The sequence below is a fragment of the Plectropomus leopardus genome, chromosome 14 (genome assembly GCF_026936395.1).
Source record: "Plectropomus leopardus strain MGB_pleo_1.0 chromosome 14, ASM2693639v1, whole genome shotgun sequence".
NCBI lineage: Eukaryota > Metazoa > Chordata > Actinopteri > Perciformes > Serranidae > Plectropomus > Plectropomus leopardus.
This window is the reverse complement of record NC_142189.1, coordinates 25,695,574-25,713,647: the sequence shown is the minus strand read 5'-3', so window position 1 is coordinate 25,713,647 and position 18,074 is coordinate 25,695,574. Positions and strand designations below refer to the sequence as shown.

The 18,074-nt window shown below is 38.7% G+C and overlaps 1 protein-coding gene across 1 annotated transcript in view; it reads right to left on the bottom strand.

Annotated features, from left to right (window-relative positions):
- Nucleotides 1–18,074, bottom strand: part of babam2 (BRISC and BRCA1 A complex member 2) — a 98,340-nt gene that overhangs the window by 62,406 nt on the left and 17,860 nt on the right. Inside the window, exons 5-6 of the mRNA XM_042500946.2 lie at nucleotides 5,563–5,757; nucleotides 4,080–4,154 (exon numbers count right to left, since the gene is read on the bottom strand). Of these exons, the coding sequence (XP_042356880.1) occupies nucleotides 4,080–4,154; nucleotides 5,563–5,757 (270 nt within the window). The remainder of the gene's footprint in view (nucleotides 1–4,079; nucleotides 4,155–5,562; nucleotides 5,758–18,074) is intronic.

The following is an 18,074-nucleotide window of genomic DNA, read 5'->3' as shown; positions in this document are numbered from 1 at the left end:
CTCCGCTCTCAGTGTCCTTCCCACTCTTTCATTTTGACTATGATGGGCTGCCCCCTTTAAACAAAAAAAAAATGAAAAAATAAACTTGTATTCCTCCCCCATCCCTGAGGCTGGGCAGTGGATGCAGGAAGGTAAACATGTCCACTGTGGTGAGCTCAGACCACGCGGATGCTTCGCTCCAGGTAACAGTCGTCCTCCACAGCTCTGCGCCCACCAGCAACATCTCGGCATTCACTAGCGGTGCAGAGTAGCCTATGTCTGAACAGATTTCCGCTTCGGTGCCAAACCTTCCCTCCTCAAGCAAGGACATCCGTGGATTTGATGAGGAGGCTGATTCAAATCAGGGTCAACAGTCTGACCTCTACCTACGATACCTGGCTGATGGCTTATATTCTGTCTGGAAAGCATCACCTTTTTGATTTTGTGCATTGGACTTTTTGTCAAGGAAGACCTGCTAATAAACAGGTTAGAACTCATTTTGAGGCCTTGGTGGGTGTTAAGGCTGAAAACAGCCCTGTGATAAAATAATGCAAACAGACACCTCTGGTGAAATGGTGAAGTGACATCACGGAAGTTGAATTTATGAAACAGATCTATGACTCACACTTATCAGACACCAAATACAATGCACATTGGTTTAGAATACTATGAGACAAGAGACAATGACAATTATCTTAAGTTCTAAACTTTATCTTAGGGTAGAAGTCAACACTATGTAATCTACCAAGATGGTGTTCATTATGGTATTTGATGGGCCAAAACAGCGCCTTGTCTAATTATATTGCATTGCATAGTAGCAAAAACTGCCAGTTTAAACATTTTTGCAGGACTACCCTGTCTTTTTTCCACCTAATTCTCTTGATATAGTAGTGTGTAAATATCAATGTTGGTGTTCATTTGCTGAGGAATAGAAAAAAAAGATTCTGCTAATCAAAAATTAACTAAAATGTCAGGTATACTATGTAAATTGTGTCAAGCAAATTTTGCATAAATGTTTTCACCACGTCTGCAGAAACGATCTGCATGTATTTAGCACATGATTTACCACAGCAGCAGCTCATTACACGGTCAGATGTCAGGAGAAGAAAAGTGAAGGAGAGCTTGGTAAGTGCATTCAAGCACTAGAATTCATATGAGATAACTATATCAGGAAAAATAAAATAAAATGAAATTTTGAGAATACTATAATAAAACTAGGACATTATATTTAGCATATTTCTAATTACCAATACACACGAGGAGACAAACACATTCAGAACATAGTCTGTATAAAAAAAGTGGACGTAGCCAATGTGACGTCACCCATTGGTTTGTGGACTGTTTTTTAAGCCTCAATATTAACATTTTGGCCGTTGCCATTTTGTGTTTCTTTTTAGCTAGAGGTGAAGAAGTCATATTAGGACAAAAGAGTGGCACTTTGGAGGAGCGAAGACATCCACCATGGTCAATCACAAGGTTGCAACACCCTTTACCATGTAGTTTACTCTAAATGGGACCTGCAAAGTGCTCATTAATAATAGCCCAGTTTGTGTTTCGAATAATTGATAATTAACAATCCCTTTTTTAATCATGGTTCTTTTTCCCACTACAACCTACCTTGTGGCTCTTGCAAATTCAATTTGTGCTATGTGTACGGCTGGTCTTCAAAATCAGAGAATTTTCACTGCGAAATTGACAGTCACAAAAAGTGTAACCTTATAAAATCCAGCAGAGTACATGATCAATCACTGTTAACATGTCTTAAATGCAACTGCAACAAGGAAGTAAACACATCTTGAAGAAATTGCACAAGTGACACTCAAACTGCGACTATGTCTGGCTTGCCTAGCATGTATCTGAGGTAGAATGCTTAAAATCTGCACCTGAAAAATGGGTGCAAAATAGACAAATCTGCCCCTGTATGTCATGTATTTTCTTTCTTATACTGTCATGGGCATGGGCCTTTGAGGACAGCACTTCAGCTTCAGCAAAGACCTTTTCAGTTAATCAACGCAGATAGATTTCATTCTTGGTTGGTTGCAACATTGACCCACAGGCCAAGGATAACTGCTAAGGCACGACATGCTTTTACATGCAAAATTCTATGTGTAATCATTCAAATGGGGCAACCACATTCACAAATGATATTCATTTTAACAAGCTTGTGGTTGCAATGTTTCTTTACTGTGAACATATAGGGCTATATCTGTCTGCTCCGTCAGGAAGTCCTGTAGGAGTGGATTAATTGCACTTCAACTGCTCTGCCACAGTACGGCATTACTTGCAGTGCAAAAATATGCAATGCACAAATGAATTGACTTCAGACAGCAGTCTCACTGACAGAACTAATTGCATGACAACTGTCAAACTGAAAATTCAGGTCATCGGTTTGGCGTACAGTGCATTCGTGTTCTTAGAGTCCAGCCTATATGCTGCATAATCCCATTCCTCAGTAATGCGTAGGAGGACAAGGTGTGGGCTGATGTTCATTACTTTTCTCTCCGCGAGTCGATACTCTTTCTTAGTCTTCAAGTGCTCCCATGGTGATACTATGTATACCCAAGCTGCCAAATACAGCATAATACTGTGAGTGTGTGTGTATGTGAAGCAGAGAACATGATATGATTGGGGTGACAGAAATGTACATCCACATCCAAGGCTTCGTCTCTAATAAAATCACTAAATATTACAAAGAGTTCTTCTTTGACAACATTGTGTCAATGGCTACACTGCTACCACCACCCACTGGTTAAAGGTGTCAGTGTGTCTGCCTCGTTTTTTTTTTTATTTTTTTAAAGCCTCTGCACAGAAACCTCCAGCTAGTGACAGCACGCTTGTTTGAAAAATATGTCACCAATAGAGCTCCCCTCAGGGCTGAAGCTAGAAACTTTCCTGCCTCAAGACACACAGGTAAAAAAAAAAAAAAATCAAGACCAGCAATGCAGAAACTTTGACATTGGATGAGTCCACTCAAAGCCTGCAGTGAGAGACTAGTCTCAGTGCTCCAGGTCGGACAAACATGGGGACAGAGGCTGATGTGAGGCTGATGGTGGTTGCTGTTTCCCTTATGTTTACCATCATTTCCCTTCACAAACAGAGGCCGGGCTGGAAAAGGCCAGAGAGCCAGGGCCCGCAGCAAGCAGGCAGTTGAAGGGGGAGCGACAGAGAGTGAAGAGAGAACTGGAGATAAGGGAGAGAGTGAGAGAGGGGGTAAAGGCAATCACTGATGAGTGAGAGAGAGAGAGAGAGAGAGAGAGAGAGAGAGAGAGAGAGACAGAGAGAGAGAGAGAGAGAGAGAGAGAGAGAGAGAGAGAGAGAGAGAGAGAGAGAGTGTTGGGGCTAAGCTGCCTCCAGACACCACGCGGCTCAGAGCAGATCGAGAGTGACGGCTTGCTGATTAGTCAACTCGCAGCCCCCAAGACCGGAGTCTGCATACACGCACATACACATACACACATGCACACATACACACTTGCATTTCTAGTTCATTTGAATAAACCCTGCTATGCACACATGAAAAAACATATGGACACACATACATGTAAACAATGAAAAACAAAATTGAAGTATGTAAACAAAAGAACACTACTATCTACAGTAGACTTGTGTCATTAAAAAATCTCCTTTGAGGCTATAAAGTCTGCAGCGCTGCCTGCAAGTCTTCAATGTGTGTGTATGATGTGAAGGCGTGAACCTTGATCACAAATGTGTTTGTGGTTTGACTGTTAAACACCTAAGGCTGCTCTCATTCACTGTTCATACGTATACCTACAAAAAGTAATGCACTATCATTCATATCCCACGTGATCATGAGCTAGGAGACTTTTATCATGTGACCCATGCTTTGCAGGCTCTCCTCCCTCATATGACGGGAGCAAAGGAAGAAATGGTGCCATCTTATAAAGACCGACAACGTCCACTAAGCGTGGTGATCTGGATGAATGGATTGGTCAAGCAAACACAGGACTTTGACACAGGAGACCACTGTTTGTTACAACATCCAACCATGGTTGTTTTCCTAAATCTAAACTTAGTCTAACCAATAGAGGCATTATTTTTCTAATAATATATGAACCAATGTATGAGGATAAGTTGATTACCTTGAGAAGATAGACGGGGATGTTGCTGAAGTCCACAGGGAGTTTGAGAAGGAAACGGGCTGAAAACTCTCCAGTCTGAGAAGAAACAGAGGCAAAGAACTTTACACAGTGTGCAACACACAGGTCACAGAGGGAAAATAAATGAGTTATATGTATATATATATATATATATATATATATATATATATATATATATATATATATATATATATATATATATATACGTGTGTGTGTGTGTGTGTGTGTGTGTTTGTTTATACTATATTTATATATATTTGACCATAAAAATGACACTTTGTGCAAGAAGTCAGTGTGAGTGAGGTAAGAAAAAAAAATGAATAGGCCGACACGCTGGAACACAGAAAAAATAAATTTCAGCAAAGGGAACTTCAGATACAGTACCTAGTTTGCTTTTGGTCTGTGGGGCACCATTAAGTTTCAATTTTTGCCGTTTAAGTTAAAAAAATGTGGGCAACCCTGGTCTATGCACTATTTCTAATGGCACCCCACAAGGCTGTGTCCTGTCCCCACAATTGTTTATGACTAAAACAACAACAACAACAACAACTGTAGAAGACAGTACCAGGACAGGAACATTCTTAAATTTGCAAATGACACAGTTGCTTTCACGTTGCTTCATGGTCAAGTGAGTGGTTCAAGTGAGTTATCAGGCGGGCCTGGGGTCACTGCTCATGTACAGTGGTATATGATGATCACTTCCTGAGAGAAACATTACTAAAAACCAAACATATGATTACTGCCTTCAGAAAATGTGCTCATCAGGCCATTAGTTTCTTTAATTATTGTTTTCATTCGATTCAATTTTCATTAGCAAAATCCATTTAATGTCAATATATTTTTGATCAAATACACACAAGCTGATATTATACAAACTTGTGAAAAGTTATATACACAGGATAAAAGGTCTGCCTTCTTTAATAATATGCAAATGTTTGCAGTACGATCTTCCAGACCCAATAATTAACTTGAAAAGTACAAAATAGTGTAGGCATAAAAATCAGATTATGCATTATTCATGAGTTGCTGTCATTGTATCATCAAGAGTGAAACACACACACACTCTCTCTCACACACACACACACACACACACACACACACACACACACACACAAATCATGTGCCATAGGGCATGTGACTGGCCAAAATAAATAAAAAACAACAAAAAACACAAATCAAAAACACATGATTCTGATATGCACAAATTCTTTTTAGTTTTGAAATTTCCTGCATACAGAATTGAGTGGAATTTAGACTGTATTCTATAAATATTATTCTTTTTAATAATAGCTGAGGATTATAAAAAAAAGTTAAACCTTGCACATATAATTCCATCTCACCTTAACTTTTAACAAGCATTAGTGTTTATGTTCTCAACTAAATACTGGATAGGGATCAGTGTCCTTTATGTTTTTTGTAACCCACGACCCAAATTCAAACAGAAAGTTATTGAACAATAACCTACCCAGCTGTTTTTGCGTCCAGCATAAACCTCCATGTTGCGGCCATAGTTGGGATCCTCCAGCAGACTGTCATACTCAAAGAGCAGCCTGGAGCTTTCGCGCAGACGCTGGCACTGGTAGTGATGGTACTGCTGGATAAGCTCCTTCACCAGCTGGAGCAAACATTCTGGATCTCCAGCATCCCACTGGACCAAGTGCTGAGGTAGACACCAGAGAAGAGGCATAAGGAAAGACATAAGACATACCATTCATCTTTGGGGAAAAAAAAAACATGTCAGTAACTTGTTAGAAAAAAAAAATCAAGACATCATCATTAAAATAACCGTGAGCAAATGAACTGAGTGGATTAGCAGCCTTATTTGGCATCTACTCATTTTTATGTTGTGGCAGATCCTCAAGACTGAATTTAGAAGAGATTTCATTATGGCATTAACAACAAACTATGCTTTGCGCACAAACTGGGCTTAGGATTTCAAGATTTCATTGACCTCTAATGGCAACCCCCTGATAAAAAAATAAATAAATAAAAAAAAAAACACCGGTCAAAGGGAAGAATTGTAATGTTGTGTATGACTACATTTGTCTTGACCATGGAATCCATGTTTCAAGCATTTAGAAAAGGTACAAAGCACTAACACATGAAGAGCTGAATTCAATGAGAACATCTGAATTCAATGGCATATGTGTTGTTAGATGACGACCTATTTAACCCAGTGCTTCTGATACAGTGATTTATTAAAAGGCATTTCATTGTACAGTTGCGCAATGCTTAATTGTTCAGTCCCTTGTTTCCCTCCCTCTTTCTCTCCCTGCTTGTGAGACTAAAATAAGCTAAATAAAGCCACTCAACGGTCCCTCAGCCTCAATCCTTGCTGTTGTGTACTGCTTCACCAGGAGGACAGCAGGGACCAGCGACAGAGACGAACCTTTGGTCGGCAACTGTAGTGGCTCAAATTAGGCCAGTGCAAACCCACCACAGCTGGCCATCAGAGTGGCCTGGTGGCCAGTAGTCATGCCAAGTCTAACTTGGTAAAGGCAGCAACAGAAAGTCTCCTGATCTGACAGGGAGTCGGGACTGTCCAATCCCCAACAGCTAGGATTTGCACTGGCTGAATTTGGGCTGCTGCGGCTGCTGACTGGTTGCATGTCTCTGGAGCTGCTGCCCAATCTCTTCTAAGCGAAGAGGTCTGTAGTGGCAGGACTCAGGCGGAGGACACACTGTGATTGAAGGCTCTAGCTGACCTTAGCCACATAAACATGTACTTGAAGCAACAGCTATGAATGTTTAGCTCAGGTTAGCAGAAGGCCAAACTATTAGCAATGTTTTCTTTCTGTCTCTGAAACACACAACATATTTCTATAACACGTTTTTTCTTTCATTTACTGTCAGACTCCCTTTAGACTCTCTTTTCTCGAGTTCGTAACCCTTTTTTGTATTGCTTTTCAGTGTATGCAGTTGTTGCCAGTACTGAAATAGCAGTTTTTTTCTAAAGGACTTTCCACCAATGAATTAAGCTTTCACTGAAGGGACGTGCCCGTGCATCTGCAAATGTAGAATAGCCAATAGGAACTCTCTGAAACAACCTGTGATTGACCAAAGTTTCCCATCACGGGCAGGATTTTCTAAAGCATGGAAACAGAGACAAATGAAGGCGCAGAAGTCTAGTTTTCTCTCAGACAGATTGAGTTACAATATGCTAAGGATTTTTGCCCAATGAAGCCAAACTTAAACCCCAGCTTTAAGATTCTATATGACAAGTCAATAATATTGAGAATGGTTAGGAATGAAAAGGCAGTAGTAGTATAGTGTGTAGAACATGTGCTATTGAATCAGTAGGGGTAGTTTGCTAGACCATGGTAGATGAAAATGATTTTGCCTGGGAGAAAAAAATGTAATAGCCTAATCCTGACAACCGGTATTTCCCATTGCCAGATCAGAAGGAAAGGGTTGTGCAGCTAAAGGATGTCCTGTTTCCACAGAGATTTAGACTGATATGGAAAAATACTGAGCCTGACCTCTTTAATCTGCAACTTTTCTCACCTTTGTTGCCATACTAATCGATGGCTATTGATTTTTAAAATTGGTGCACTTTGTGACTTGGGGATGTACAGCGTATAACACTCAAACTATTCTATTATGGTGCAAAAATTTATTAGATATGAAATATCTGAGCTCATTATTTAGTCTATATTGCAGGTCCATGCAACCACCTAACACATGTGAGTAAGCAGAAAACACCAAATGTGACTCTCTACCAGGCCAATTCTATCAAACATAAGACTTTTTTCTCTTAAGGGGAACCCATCCAATGACGCAGGAGAAATGAAATGCTTAGAATTAATGCAACTATCATTGTGCAAAATAAATTGTAGGAAACATGTCAGGTCTAATAAAGACAAATGGATGGCTGAGCTCTTGGGAATGAATGCTTTGAAAGCTTTATAATGGAGAGGTACAATATACAAATAAAGACCAAAGCAAATAACCCCTCCCAAAAAACCACATAACTAGTTTAAGGAGTTTAGTTCACTGTTAGGACTTTGACATGTGAAATAAAAGAAATGCATGTTGCCTCAAGAAAACAGCACTTTGAAGAATTGGCACTTGTCAATTGTAGTTTTCACACGATCCCTACATTTTCATGTTGATACGATTTAATACACGTCACTTTGGAGAAGGGTGAAATTGAATGTGCCCTTTTTTTTCTCCCTGGACGATGGAGATAATGGTGACAATATCTGAGATACAAAGAGCAGTAAGTACAGTAGTTTTGGGGAATGATTTAGGCTTCTTGAGTCCTGAAAAGGGAAAGTGACTCATTCCTCAACTCATCCTGAAAGTGAAATACTGCTTGCAGACTCAAACAGTGCAACCTGATGACATAACTTCAACGCCAAAGTAAATGTGTAACCACAGTTCATCATCATTACTCTTAGCTGTAGCACTCAAGCCAATTAAATAAAAGTCAACCTAAATTATGAGCAAATTGGGAAGAGAAAGTTAGAAATAGAGCTGTTTTGGTGTGTACTGAGTGGGAGGAAGGATTAAAAGACGCTGGAAATACTGTAAAGATTAATCCCCATTACATGAAGGTAATGATTTCATTGGCTATTAGTCTGGCAATGATTTAGCCTCTGAGAACAACGGCAATTATTTCAGAGGTTCCTGTGTAGCCAGCAGATATCCTGACCAAGACTTCCTATTCTGCGCATCGGTCTTTGTTTGCTTATCTCTATAAACAGATATCTGCATGCATGAATGCAGACGCATTTCTTTAAAAGTTGATAAAAAGCTTAACTGTTGTTAGACAATTGCAGTCGGTTTCTGAGATTGCATTTCAGCCAATGTGTCCCGCCTCTTTTACTCACTACATGGAGCACACTCCAGAGTGATTGTCAGTACTACTCAGACTACAACTGGACACCAGAATGTTTCCAACAAGAAAATTTTGTTCCTTTGCCCACATACTCTGAATTCATATGCAGATGTCTGTTTATAGAGATTAGAAGCAGGATGTCTTTGACTTGCATTAGCTTGTCTCCTTCACTGTCTGTCTTTTTGTTCGCCTGTCTGCCTGTCTGTCTGGCAGCCCGTATCAGCCCAATGGAGAAAGATTCCATTGTTTTTTGGGGGGGGTGGGGTGGGCATACCAGGCTAAACAGAGACAGTGACCTCATCGTCCTGATCCACCAGTGGTTACCAGCAATGCTGGGATTCCCGAAACGAGGGGGCGATGCAAACAAGGATGGGCATTGTCCAAAAGAGGCAGTCAGCGCTCCGGGGCAGGAGCGAGCTGAAACTGAGGAGAGACTGAGGAAGTGCTGTGTCAGGATTGTGACACAGAATATCAGTGAAACTCCACTGAGGAGGAGAAGAGGCAGGGAGGAGAAATCAGAAGTGGGAGAGGGGGAAGAAAAAAGCTATAGAGCTCAGGCAAGTAGGCCAAGGCCAGTGTAAACAGGCTTCTGATTTTTTTTTTTTTTTTTAGGTAGGTAATACTGACACTGTAAACAAAACTGAACTTTTAAAATGCAATTCACAAAAAGAGCTGCAGTTGATTTTAACTACTCTTTACATTTAAATGGTACAGCTGTGATGTGCACACGATAGACAAAGATTTATTTACCCAACTGATAACTGTTGTTCAGAAGAAGCACAGAAATGAAATGTTCCCGTATGTTCTGACAGGAGTGAAGCAGAAACACTCCCTCAGTAATTACGGTTAAGGTTTTCTCATGCTCAGTACTTAACCTCAAATGCTACGGTGGAACTATTCACTGGCCAATGACAGAGTAGCTGAGCTTGTACTGGGTGACTCCCAGGTGAAGCAGGGTGAAGCAGGGTGTTGCTGAAAGAGACCTTGGTTGACTTCTTCCAGTATAGACAAAGTTTATTATGTGTGCTGAAATTTTAAAGCAGTTATGTTTGTCAGTCTATAGGTTAATCTTGGCGATTACAAAATGTAATGCCGTCACTACAACAGTGTTGCTGTGCAAACGTTGTGCCAACCCTCAGATTCTCCCATTTTGCCCAGGTGAGTAAGATGCCCAATTTTAAACCACAAATCCCCTTTAGCATTGTCACTGTATATGTGTTATGTGCAATGTATTTGCAACATTTTTTATGTGCAATTTGGACTATGTGCAATTAATTGGTGTGATTTGGAAGTTAGTGCTGTTTTGTTAATTTGTGGTTTGTTTTATTGTGACTGTGAAGGGTACAGCATCTGAGTCCAACACAAATTTCTCTACGGGGACAATAAAGTATGTCGTATTGTATCATAATGTGACATATCACTGTTGGCTTAGTTAGCACTATTTACGGCGTCAGCACAGTTAGTGGTACTAATAAAGTTAATGCTAAAGGGGTTTTGAGACTTAAAAAAGAGCCACTTACCTAGCAGGGAGACCTGTGAAGGTTGGCTGCCATGTTTGCACAGCAAAGTCGACCCGGTGGTGGGATGCCGCTACCAGCAGTAATATCCAAATCAATCCCGCCAGCTGGCTTCCAGCTGACCTGGGTGGCGTGCAGTGCGGAGCAGCCAAGGTTAACGTTAGCTAACCATCGCAGACTTGGGGGGCGACAGTTGGCACTATGTTTCCTAATGTTAACTTACTAGCTGGCTGTCTGTCAGCAAAGCCAGCGTGAAATAAAATAAGAATAAAGTAAAGAGCAAGACATTTACATCTCAAAATATAATAAAATTTACCCAACCTCTAAATGGATAGTGCTTTAAAACGTAGTGGTAAAGCTCACTGAGACAATGGAGTGCAAAAAGACCTCTTGTATTGCACGTCTTTTATTTCTCTCTTAAACTAACTGGTTAATAGAGGTTTATGGGTGTCGTTCTATTGAAAGCAAAATTTGGTGAAACTGACATCCATACTAGTATTCCATCCAATAGTTGTTAAGACATCATGATAAAAACAAAACAAAACAAAAAAAAAAAATCCTAACCTCTTGGTGATGCAAGAGGAAAAATCAAGAGTCAGTAGGGTTCAACCTCTGGTAACCATGGACGATTCAAATTTAATGGCATTTTACCCTAAAGTTTTTACGACTGTCAGCTCGATCCAAACAGGTGGACTGACCAACTGACAGACAGCCCCTGATCAGCACTGCCATCTCTACTGTGGTCAATAACAGAATACTGCACTGGTTCATTTTGTATAGTACTGAATGTTCTGACTCTGAGTTAACGAGGTAGCACTTGAATGCTGCAACAAAGCATTGGTCGAAACATAGAGGGAGAGAAAGTGAAAAGCACTGAGCCAAAAAGAAATGTCCATGTGTTGCTATGTGTGTTTGTGTGTGTGTGTTTGTGTAGACATGAGAGTCTGTACAGACTCTTCTCTGAATTGATTTTATACGCTCTGCTGAAGGCTGTGTGTGCCAAAACAAATCTATGTGTTTTTTTTCATGAATAGGATAAGCCCTGCAGAAAATGTACAGATTTGATACATAAAAAAACAAAAGATGCAATAGTCACAATCTAGGCTATTTGAGAGCTGAGATTTAACATTTGATGAAATTAACTGAAAAAAAAAAATCCATCTACATGCCCTCTAGATCACTCTGTATGGAAGAGTGAGCCTTTATCCACAGGGGGTAGATAACATTGCCCTCCACAATACTCCTTGGTTCAATCTGGACCTTATAATCCAATTATTTTGACACAACACACTGGTTAAACCTGTGTCAAATGATTAAGCCTAAACTTGGCTTATGATAAAACCTAGCACCTCTAATACATAAATCACTGACACTTTCCTTTTTTGAAAAGAGCACATTTCTCTAAGGGAAACATTTTATAATCGTATTACCTTAAGATATTGGGATTTGATTCAATATCAATGTTAAAAACTGCATATTAAAAATATATTGGATTACCATTACAATTTAGTATTTTAGTGTAGCAATGTGCCTAAGCCACTGCTAAAATCACAGTCAAAATAGCACATTTGGCAGACATAAATACAATAAAACACTAACCCTTTTCAAATTAAATACTTGCTCCTTCTGCCTATATATTGATTTGCTGAAATTACACCATTTCTAATTAGACAGCAAGAGTGAGAGTTTTCTCTATGAGCTTAAAACAAACAGAATGTGCAAGTATTTTATGGCCAGAAAATATATTTAACAGTTTTCAAATGTTGCAAAATCAGGGTAAAATAAGCCAACTAGGCCGAATGTGTTTCAAACAACTTTAATTAGAAATCTACAATCAGTTATGAACAAGAGTAATTGTCTACAGCCATGCTAGTGGTCTGTGAGGCTGCACGCAGCACAGCAATGCTTTGAACCAAATGCCAACAAAAGCATGCTAACATGCTCACATTGACAATGATAAAATGTACATGTTTAGGAGGTATACTGTTTATTATGTTTACCATCTTAGTTGTATGTTAGCATGACATGTGATAATGAGAAAATGCATTTCCTGCCAAAAATGCGTGTGGATGCTAACAGCTGAGATGAATCCAAAAGCACTGCTGAAAATTCAGAAACAAACTGCCTCAGTGATCTGAAAGCTCAGATTGACCGTCACTGAAAAACCTGGAAGCTAAAATTGCATATGTGAGACAGACAAAGCAAAGCTTTTTTAGTTAGTTTAGATTAGTTTTGCAGGTCATAAACCAAAGAATCAGATAAAGTACTTCTTTTTTTTTTTGCAGATTTCACAGTTGAAATTTCTGTTTCACTTAAAACCACATGTGGGGAACATCAATTCAATACAAATTTCATGGCAATCCATCCAACAGTTAGCCATCACTCTGTATCAGTCTGTTGAATATCTTAAGCAAATTTCACTGCAATTCATCCAATGAGTGTAAAAATATTTTAGTTTGGACCAACAGACTGACTGGCATCCCTGGAGCCATGCCATGATTATGGCTTGAAACAGCCTACCATGTAATAGTGTTTGAATGAAGACAAAACTACTCACCTTAAATGTGTGACTTATTGCATCAAACTAATAGACATTTCAATATTCTTCACTAAGCAATGATTCCTTTACGCTACATTTTTATTGAGTCTAAAGTATTGTAAATATGTTGAGGATAAGTAAAGAACTCAAGAGAAACAGTGTTTTCCTTTAAGAACAAAATGTACACCTAAATTGGGCATCTCCCCACTGAATAGACCCAAGTTGACAGAATTATGTCTTCTTGTGCCATCCGTCTGTACCATCTTCGATCCAATATTTATCTTAGGCCAATGAGAGAGGGACTGGCATCTGAAAATGCAAGATAATTATATAGGCCAAGAGAAGATATTTGTTTTTACGTCTTAAATGTGATTTTTATAGATGCTGGCAACCTGATCCAATAAATCGCTGTAGACTTGAAAGTGTGAGGCATTAAAAAACTCCCAAGTATTAAATTAATCTCTGTTAGTCTCTAATTCAAGTGTGGGCTCACACCCTGTTTCGCCCCCAGAGAGTGCCAAGTCTAAGATCATGCTAAATTGCTCTTGTCATGTGTTTAAGACACTTGGCATTCTCAGCCCAGTGTCTTTTTTTCCCCCACTGTGATCTGTGTGGTTTGTGTCCAACACAGTACAACTTGTTGACAGAAATAGCACTTCTCAAACTATTTTTCATGTGGCTGCTTTAACCCACTACCAATCCACTGTGAGGGCTGATACTATTGTCCCATCTTAGGCTTGGCACTTGCATCTCTTTATGTTCTCCCATCCATCAGTTGATGTTTAAGAATTGTCAAACTCCTTTCTACCATCCATCTCTGGTAGCAAACAATAGACTGGCTACTAAAAGCATTCCCAGACCTGTCAGTGAGCCCTGCCAATAATAAACTCTAATAAAAGCTGGAATGCATTATTCCCTAAAGCGGGAAGGAAGCGGGAGCAACAGTTGGTACACGATGCCCAAGTTGACATAATGCTGCCTTATGGGCTGTCTGAGGTCCATTGTTAAAGCAGTAACAGGGGACGAGCTGGAGCAGTAGATAGGAAGTGCTCACCAATGTTTGGCATACAAGATTACCAGGGGGTAACGTGAAGTTGGGAATGTTTCCTTTTTCTAGACGCAGGAGTGCTTAGATTGGCTTTACACTCCATTTTCTTTGTGGGAGTTGTCCTGATATCTAAACTACAAACAATGCTTCATTGTCTGAGATTATAACTTCTCAGAGGAGTCTTAATATTCTTTAAAAAAGTGGGAAAATAAACAATTCTTACTAAATAGAACACAATTTTATCTAAGAAACCCGGACAAATGACCAGCCAATGGGCCTGACTGACATGAAAGCAGTAAAAGGATGTGGCTGGTGTTACTCTATATTTTCTCATCATTAACAAATCCAATGAAAATACCAAATCTACAACCAAACTGCCAGTAAAAATGTTGGCATTTAAGTACCCTGCAAACCATAGATACATTAATTTTGCATGTTATTATGTAGCAGATACAATGAATCTTTACATTTCTAGAACACTGTGACTATCGTATAGTTGGGAAGCACTTTATTATGGTTTGGGAAAGCTCATGTTTTGGCTTAAAATACCCAGTTTTGGGGGCATAGTCCCTGCTAGAGAAGCAGCAGAGACTATGCTGCAACAGGTCATTTCAAAACACCCATATTTGGTGCCTAAGACGACTGCAGAAAACACAGCAATGTATCACTACAAAGCATCCAATGACTTACTAACGCGTGCAATTTTGTTGTTTATTAGTCTTGAATAGTAGTCTGCAGCTCTGCAGGTGTCATGCCATCCACCATCCCCTACACCTCCCAATGACAAAGTCAGCTCATAAACTTCATTACTTTACAAACATTGATATGGTGCATATGAAACTTGCAAATGTAACTTATTTGTGGTTTGCAAAAACATACAAGGCCAACATTTTCTTCTGGCAAAACCAACAATGCCATAGTCCTCCTTTCAAAGCTTTTTATTAAGGCTAAACAATACCCTAAAATAGGTAGGCATTGCAGCTTTCTGCAAAAGTTACTTAAACAGGAGGGTATAGAGAATGTATTAAGGGCCTTTCAATGGATTATTTCACATCTGGTTGTAAAAAGTAGTCTACAGTGACCATGCTCTTGAGGGGAACATGTCACCACATTCAACGGTTTAGCTCATTCGTGTGTTTTTAATAGTTTAATAGTTTTAGTACTTGTTGGTGGGATCAGTTCATTTTTTTGTTTGGTATTTGTTGACAATTAGAAACAAGGAGAAAATAAGCACGTTGATGTTTAAGCCACAACTTTAACATGCAAGATTTTACAAGATATCCCGTCAACACAATTTATATCACAAAAGAAAATCCTAGACTAAATTAAAGGGAGGGAAAACAACTGTACTACACTGATGAGCTGGTCACATCCAAAACCACCGCTTTTACTAACCAAGAAACTGCCATAAATTACTTTAAGTATGGGCTTTTCAGACAATATGTCTGTATTTGGTGTTCTGTCTGCAAGGATAAGAAACTAAAGGGGCAACTGGATTGTCATAAAGACTATAAATAATAGGTTTGGGTACTGTTCGCATTTTGAACTACTACTGGTACCAGTTCCAGTACCCTGAATTCAGTATCCCTACCCGAGGGTGCCTTTTTTAAAATGTTTTATTCTTAATTCGGTTCGGTACCCAACTCTAATAAATGGCAGTGAGTATCATTATTATTCAAGCCTGAGTAGTGTGGACAGATATGTGGATATGTATATCCATATGCTGAATTAGCCAGCAGACTTTTTTTTTCCATTATTGAAAATGTGTTAATATTTCCATGTTCACACAAAACCTACACCTTACCCAGTAAATTGACCCAAAATGCAACAGATTGAGCTAATTACTGGCTCTCAAGTGTCAGAACAAGAAGCAAACTAGAAAAAATCCACACAATGCAATGTAAACCATATCTTGAACTTCCAGTGTAACGAGACAGAGCCTGCCTCTGTGCCACACAGCAAAGTAATGCAGGAAGGATAAGTGGAAACATGTTGACGTTGTATCTAGAGAGGGCATCTGGGGCTAACCCCAGGACTCAGGCACACTCACACATACTAAGAAAGATGCAAAACACTGGGGAACTCCCAAAATGTTAAGCGCCTACACGCATCACCGGACAAGTCAAGACCAGACAAATGATACGTTACGCACAAAGAGGGGGACAGAGGGGCAGACAAATAGTAGTATTAGTATTAGGTGCGCAGAAAGAAAGGTGACATTAGAGATTCTTGTGTACTGCATACTTACTGCTACCTTACTGTAGAAGATTAAGAGAGTATTACATGTTCTTTGGTGAATATGTTGGCTACGTTTAAGTCTGTATCAATGAAGTATCACAAGCAAATATGTAATGTAAAAGCCTACACAATGTGGTTTCTCTACATGTGAGACGTACAAAGACTCATTAAATGCATTGCATGTATTAAATTAAGTAAAAATTAAAACAGGTCAGTTTATAACTGGGGGACAATGTAGCTAAAACATTCTAAAGGTCATCCTGAGATTTGCAGGTCATGTACTGCGGTCCCTAATTTCAGCATGGTTGAACTGGATCTCTTGTGCTGTTTATCCAAATCAATGGAGTGGTGCAGAAATGAGTCTTTAAAACCTGGAAATAATTAAACATTTTTAAAATTATGGGTTTCTTGGCTCAATGTCATTTTTTTTTATTTTTTGAAATGTCCTTTTTGTTTTGATACCTGAAATAAGGTTTGCAGTTATCACACACTTAAAAGATTATCGAGTTTTGTTATATGACATAAAATATTTTAGTAAATACCCCACTTGAGAATTCTGTAGCCTCTACATGTCTGGCAGCTGCTAACAAGAGCTTATTTTCAGCAATAACTAAATTCCAAAAGGAAAATTCCCATTGGCTATTTGCTGAGGGAAGCAGGGACATGCTAACTTCAGGGTTGACCTACAAAAAAAACACCATCTTTGCAGCACTCTATGAGCCTCATGCAGGAAATTGACAAATATACTAATATTATTTTTGTTCATATCCACATTTGTTTTATTTTGTTAGGACCCACTGATTTCTGAGATTTACCTTTTCTTTCTAATTTTTTCTAATTTCTGCTCTTAGGTAAGAGAAATTTTAGGAGCTGTCAAAAGCATCCTTTAAGATGTGAGAAAAAAAAGTAGTTTTCAGAACACAAATTGTTGTCGAATGCAAGGAAACATACGTTTTAAATTTGAGAAACAGAAAAAGAAAATATTGATAAATATTATATTATCAAATAAAAAAATATGATTTAGAGAAATAAAAATAACTGGATAATTACATTTGTGGGTTAAATAAATACTATCGGTCAGCTGATCCCAATTAAGCTTATAAAATCCGCGGAAAATATTGAGTACGTTCAGCTCTGAATGGCTTATGTACTGCTTTTTGATGTTTAGGCCTTCCAGATCTTATACACAGAATGTGTTTTGAGATATCACAGAGATCTATTTGATGAGATGGATAAAATATTACAAATAGCACTGCTTTTAAAAAACTTTTTTCTTTTTAGTTTAGGTATTTTCCCTCTGCTAAGTGTCACAAGTGCATCGACTCAGTTGCTATATGCTTAAATACAAACATGAGGTGCTTTAATTGAGTATTTTAATCTATGCCACTTTCTACTTTTACTCGACTACAGAGGGAAATTCGTCTAACTCAATTACATTTATTTGACAACTTTGGTTACTATTCACCCTACAAATTAATATTTTTACAGACACAAAATATAATAATAATAATCTACAAGTGCAGCTAAAATTGTTAGTGGATTGATCAGAAAATTGATAAGCAGCAATTTTGTTAATTAATTAAGTCATTTCTCATGCAAAAACACCTCAGTGTTCCAGCTTTCCTTTCTTTCATTTATTTATTTTTTTGTATGCATTTTATTGATTTCACTTTTTCTGCATTGCATACTTTCACCTTTCTTTCCTTAACTTTTATCACATACTACTAATATTTCCTGATTGTACTTACTTACTTTTACTTAAGTAACATTTTCAATGCAGGACTTACTCGTAACA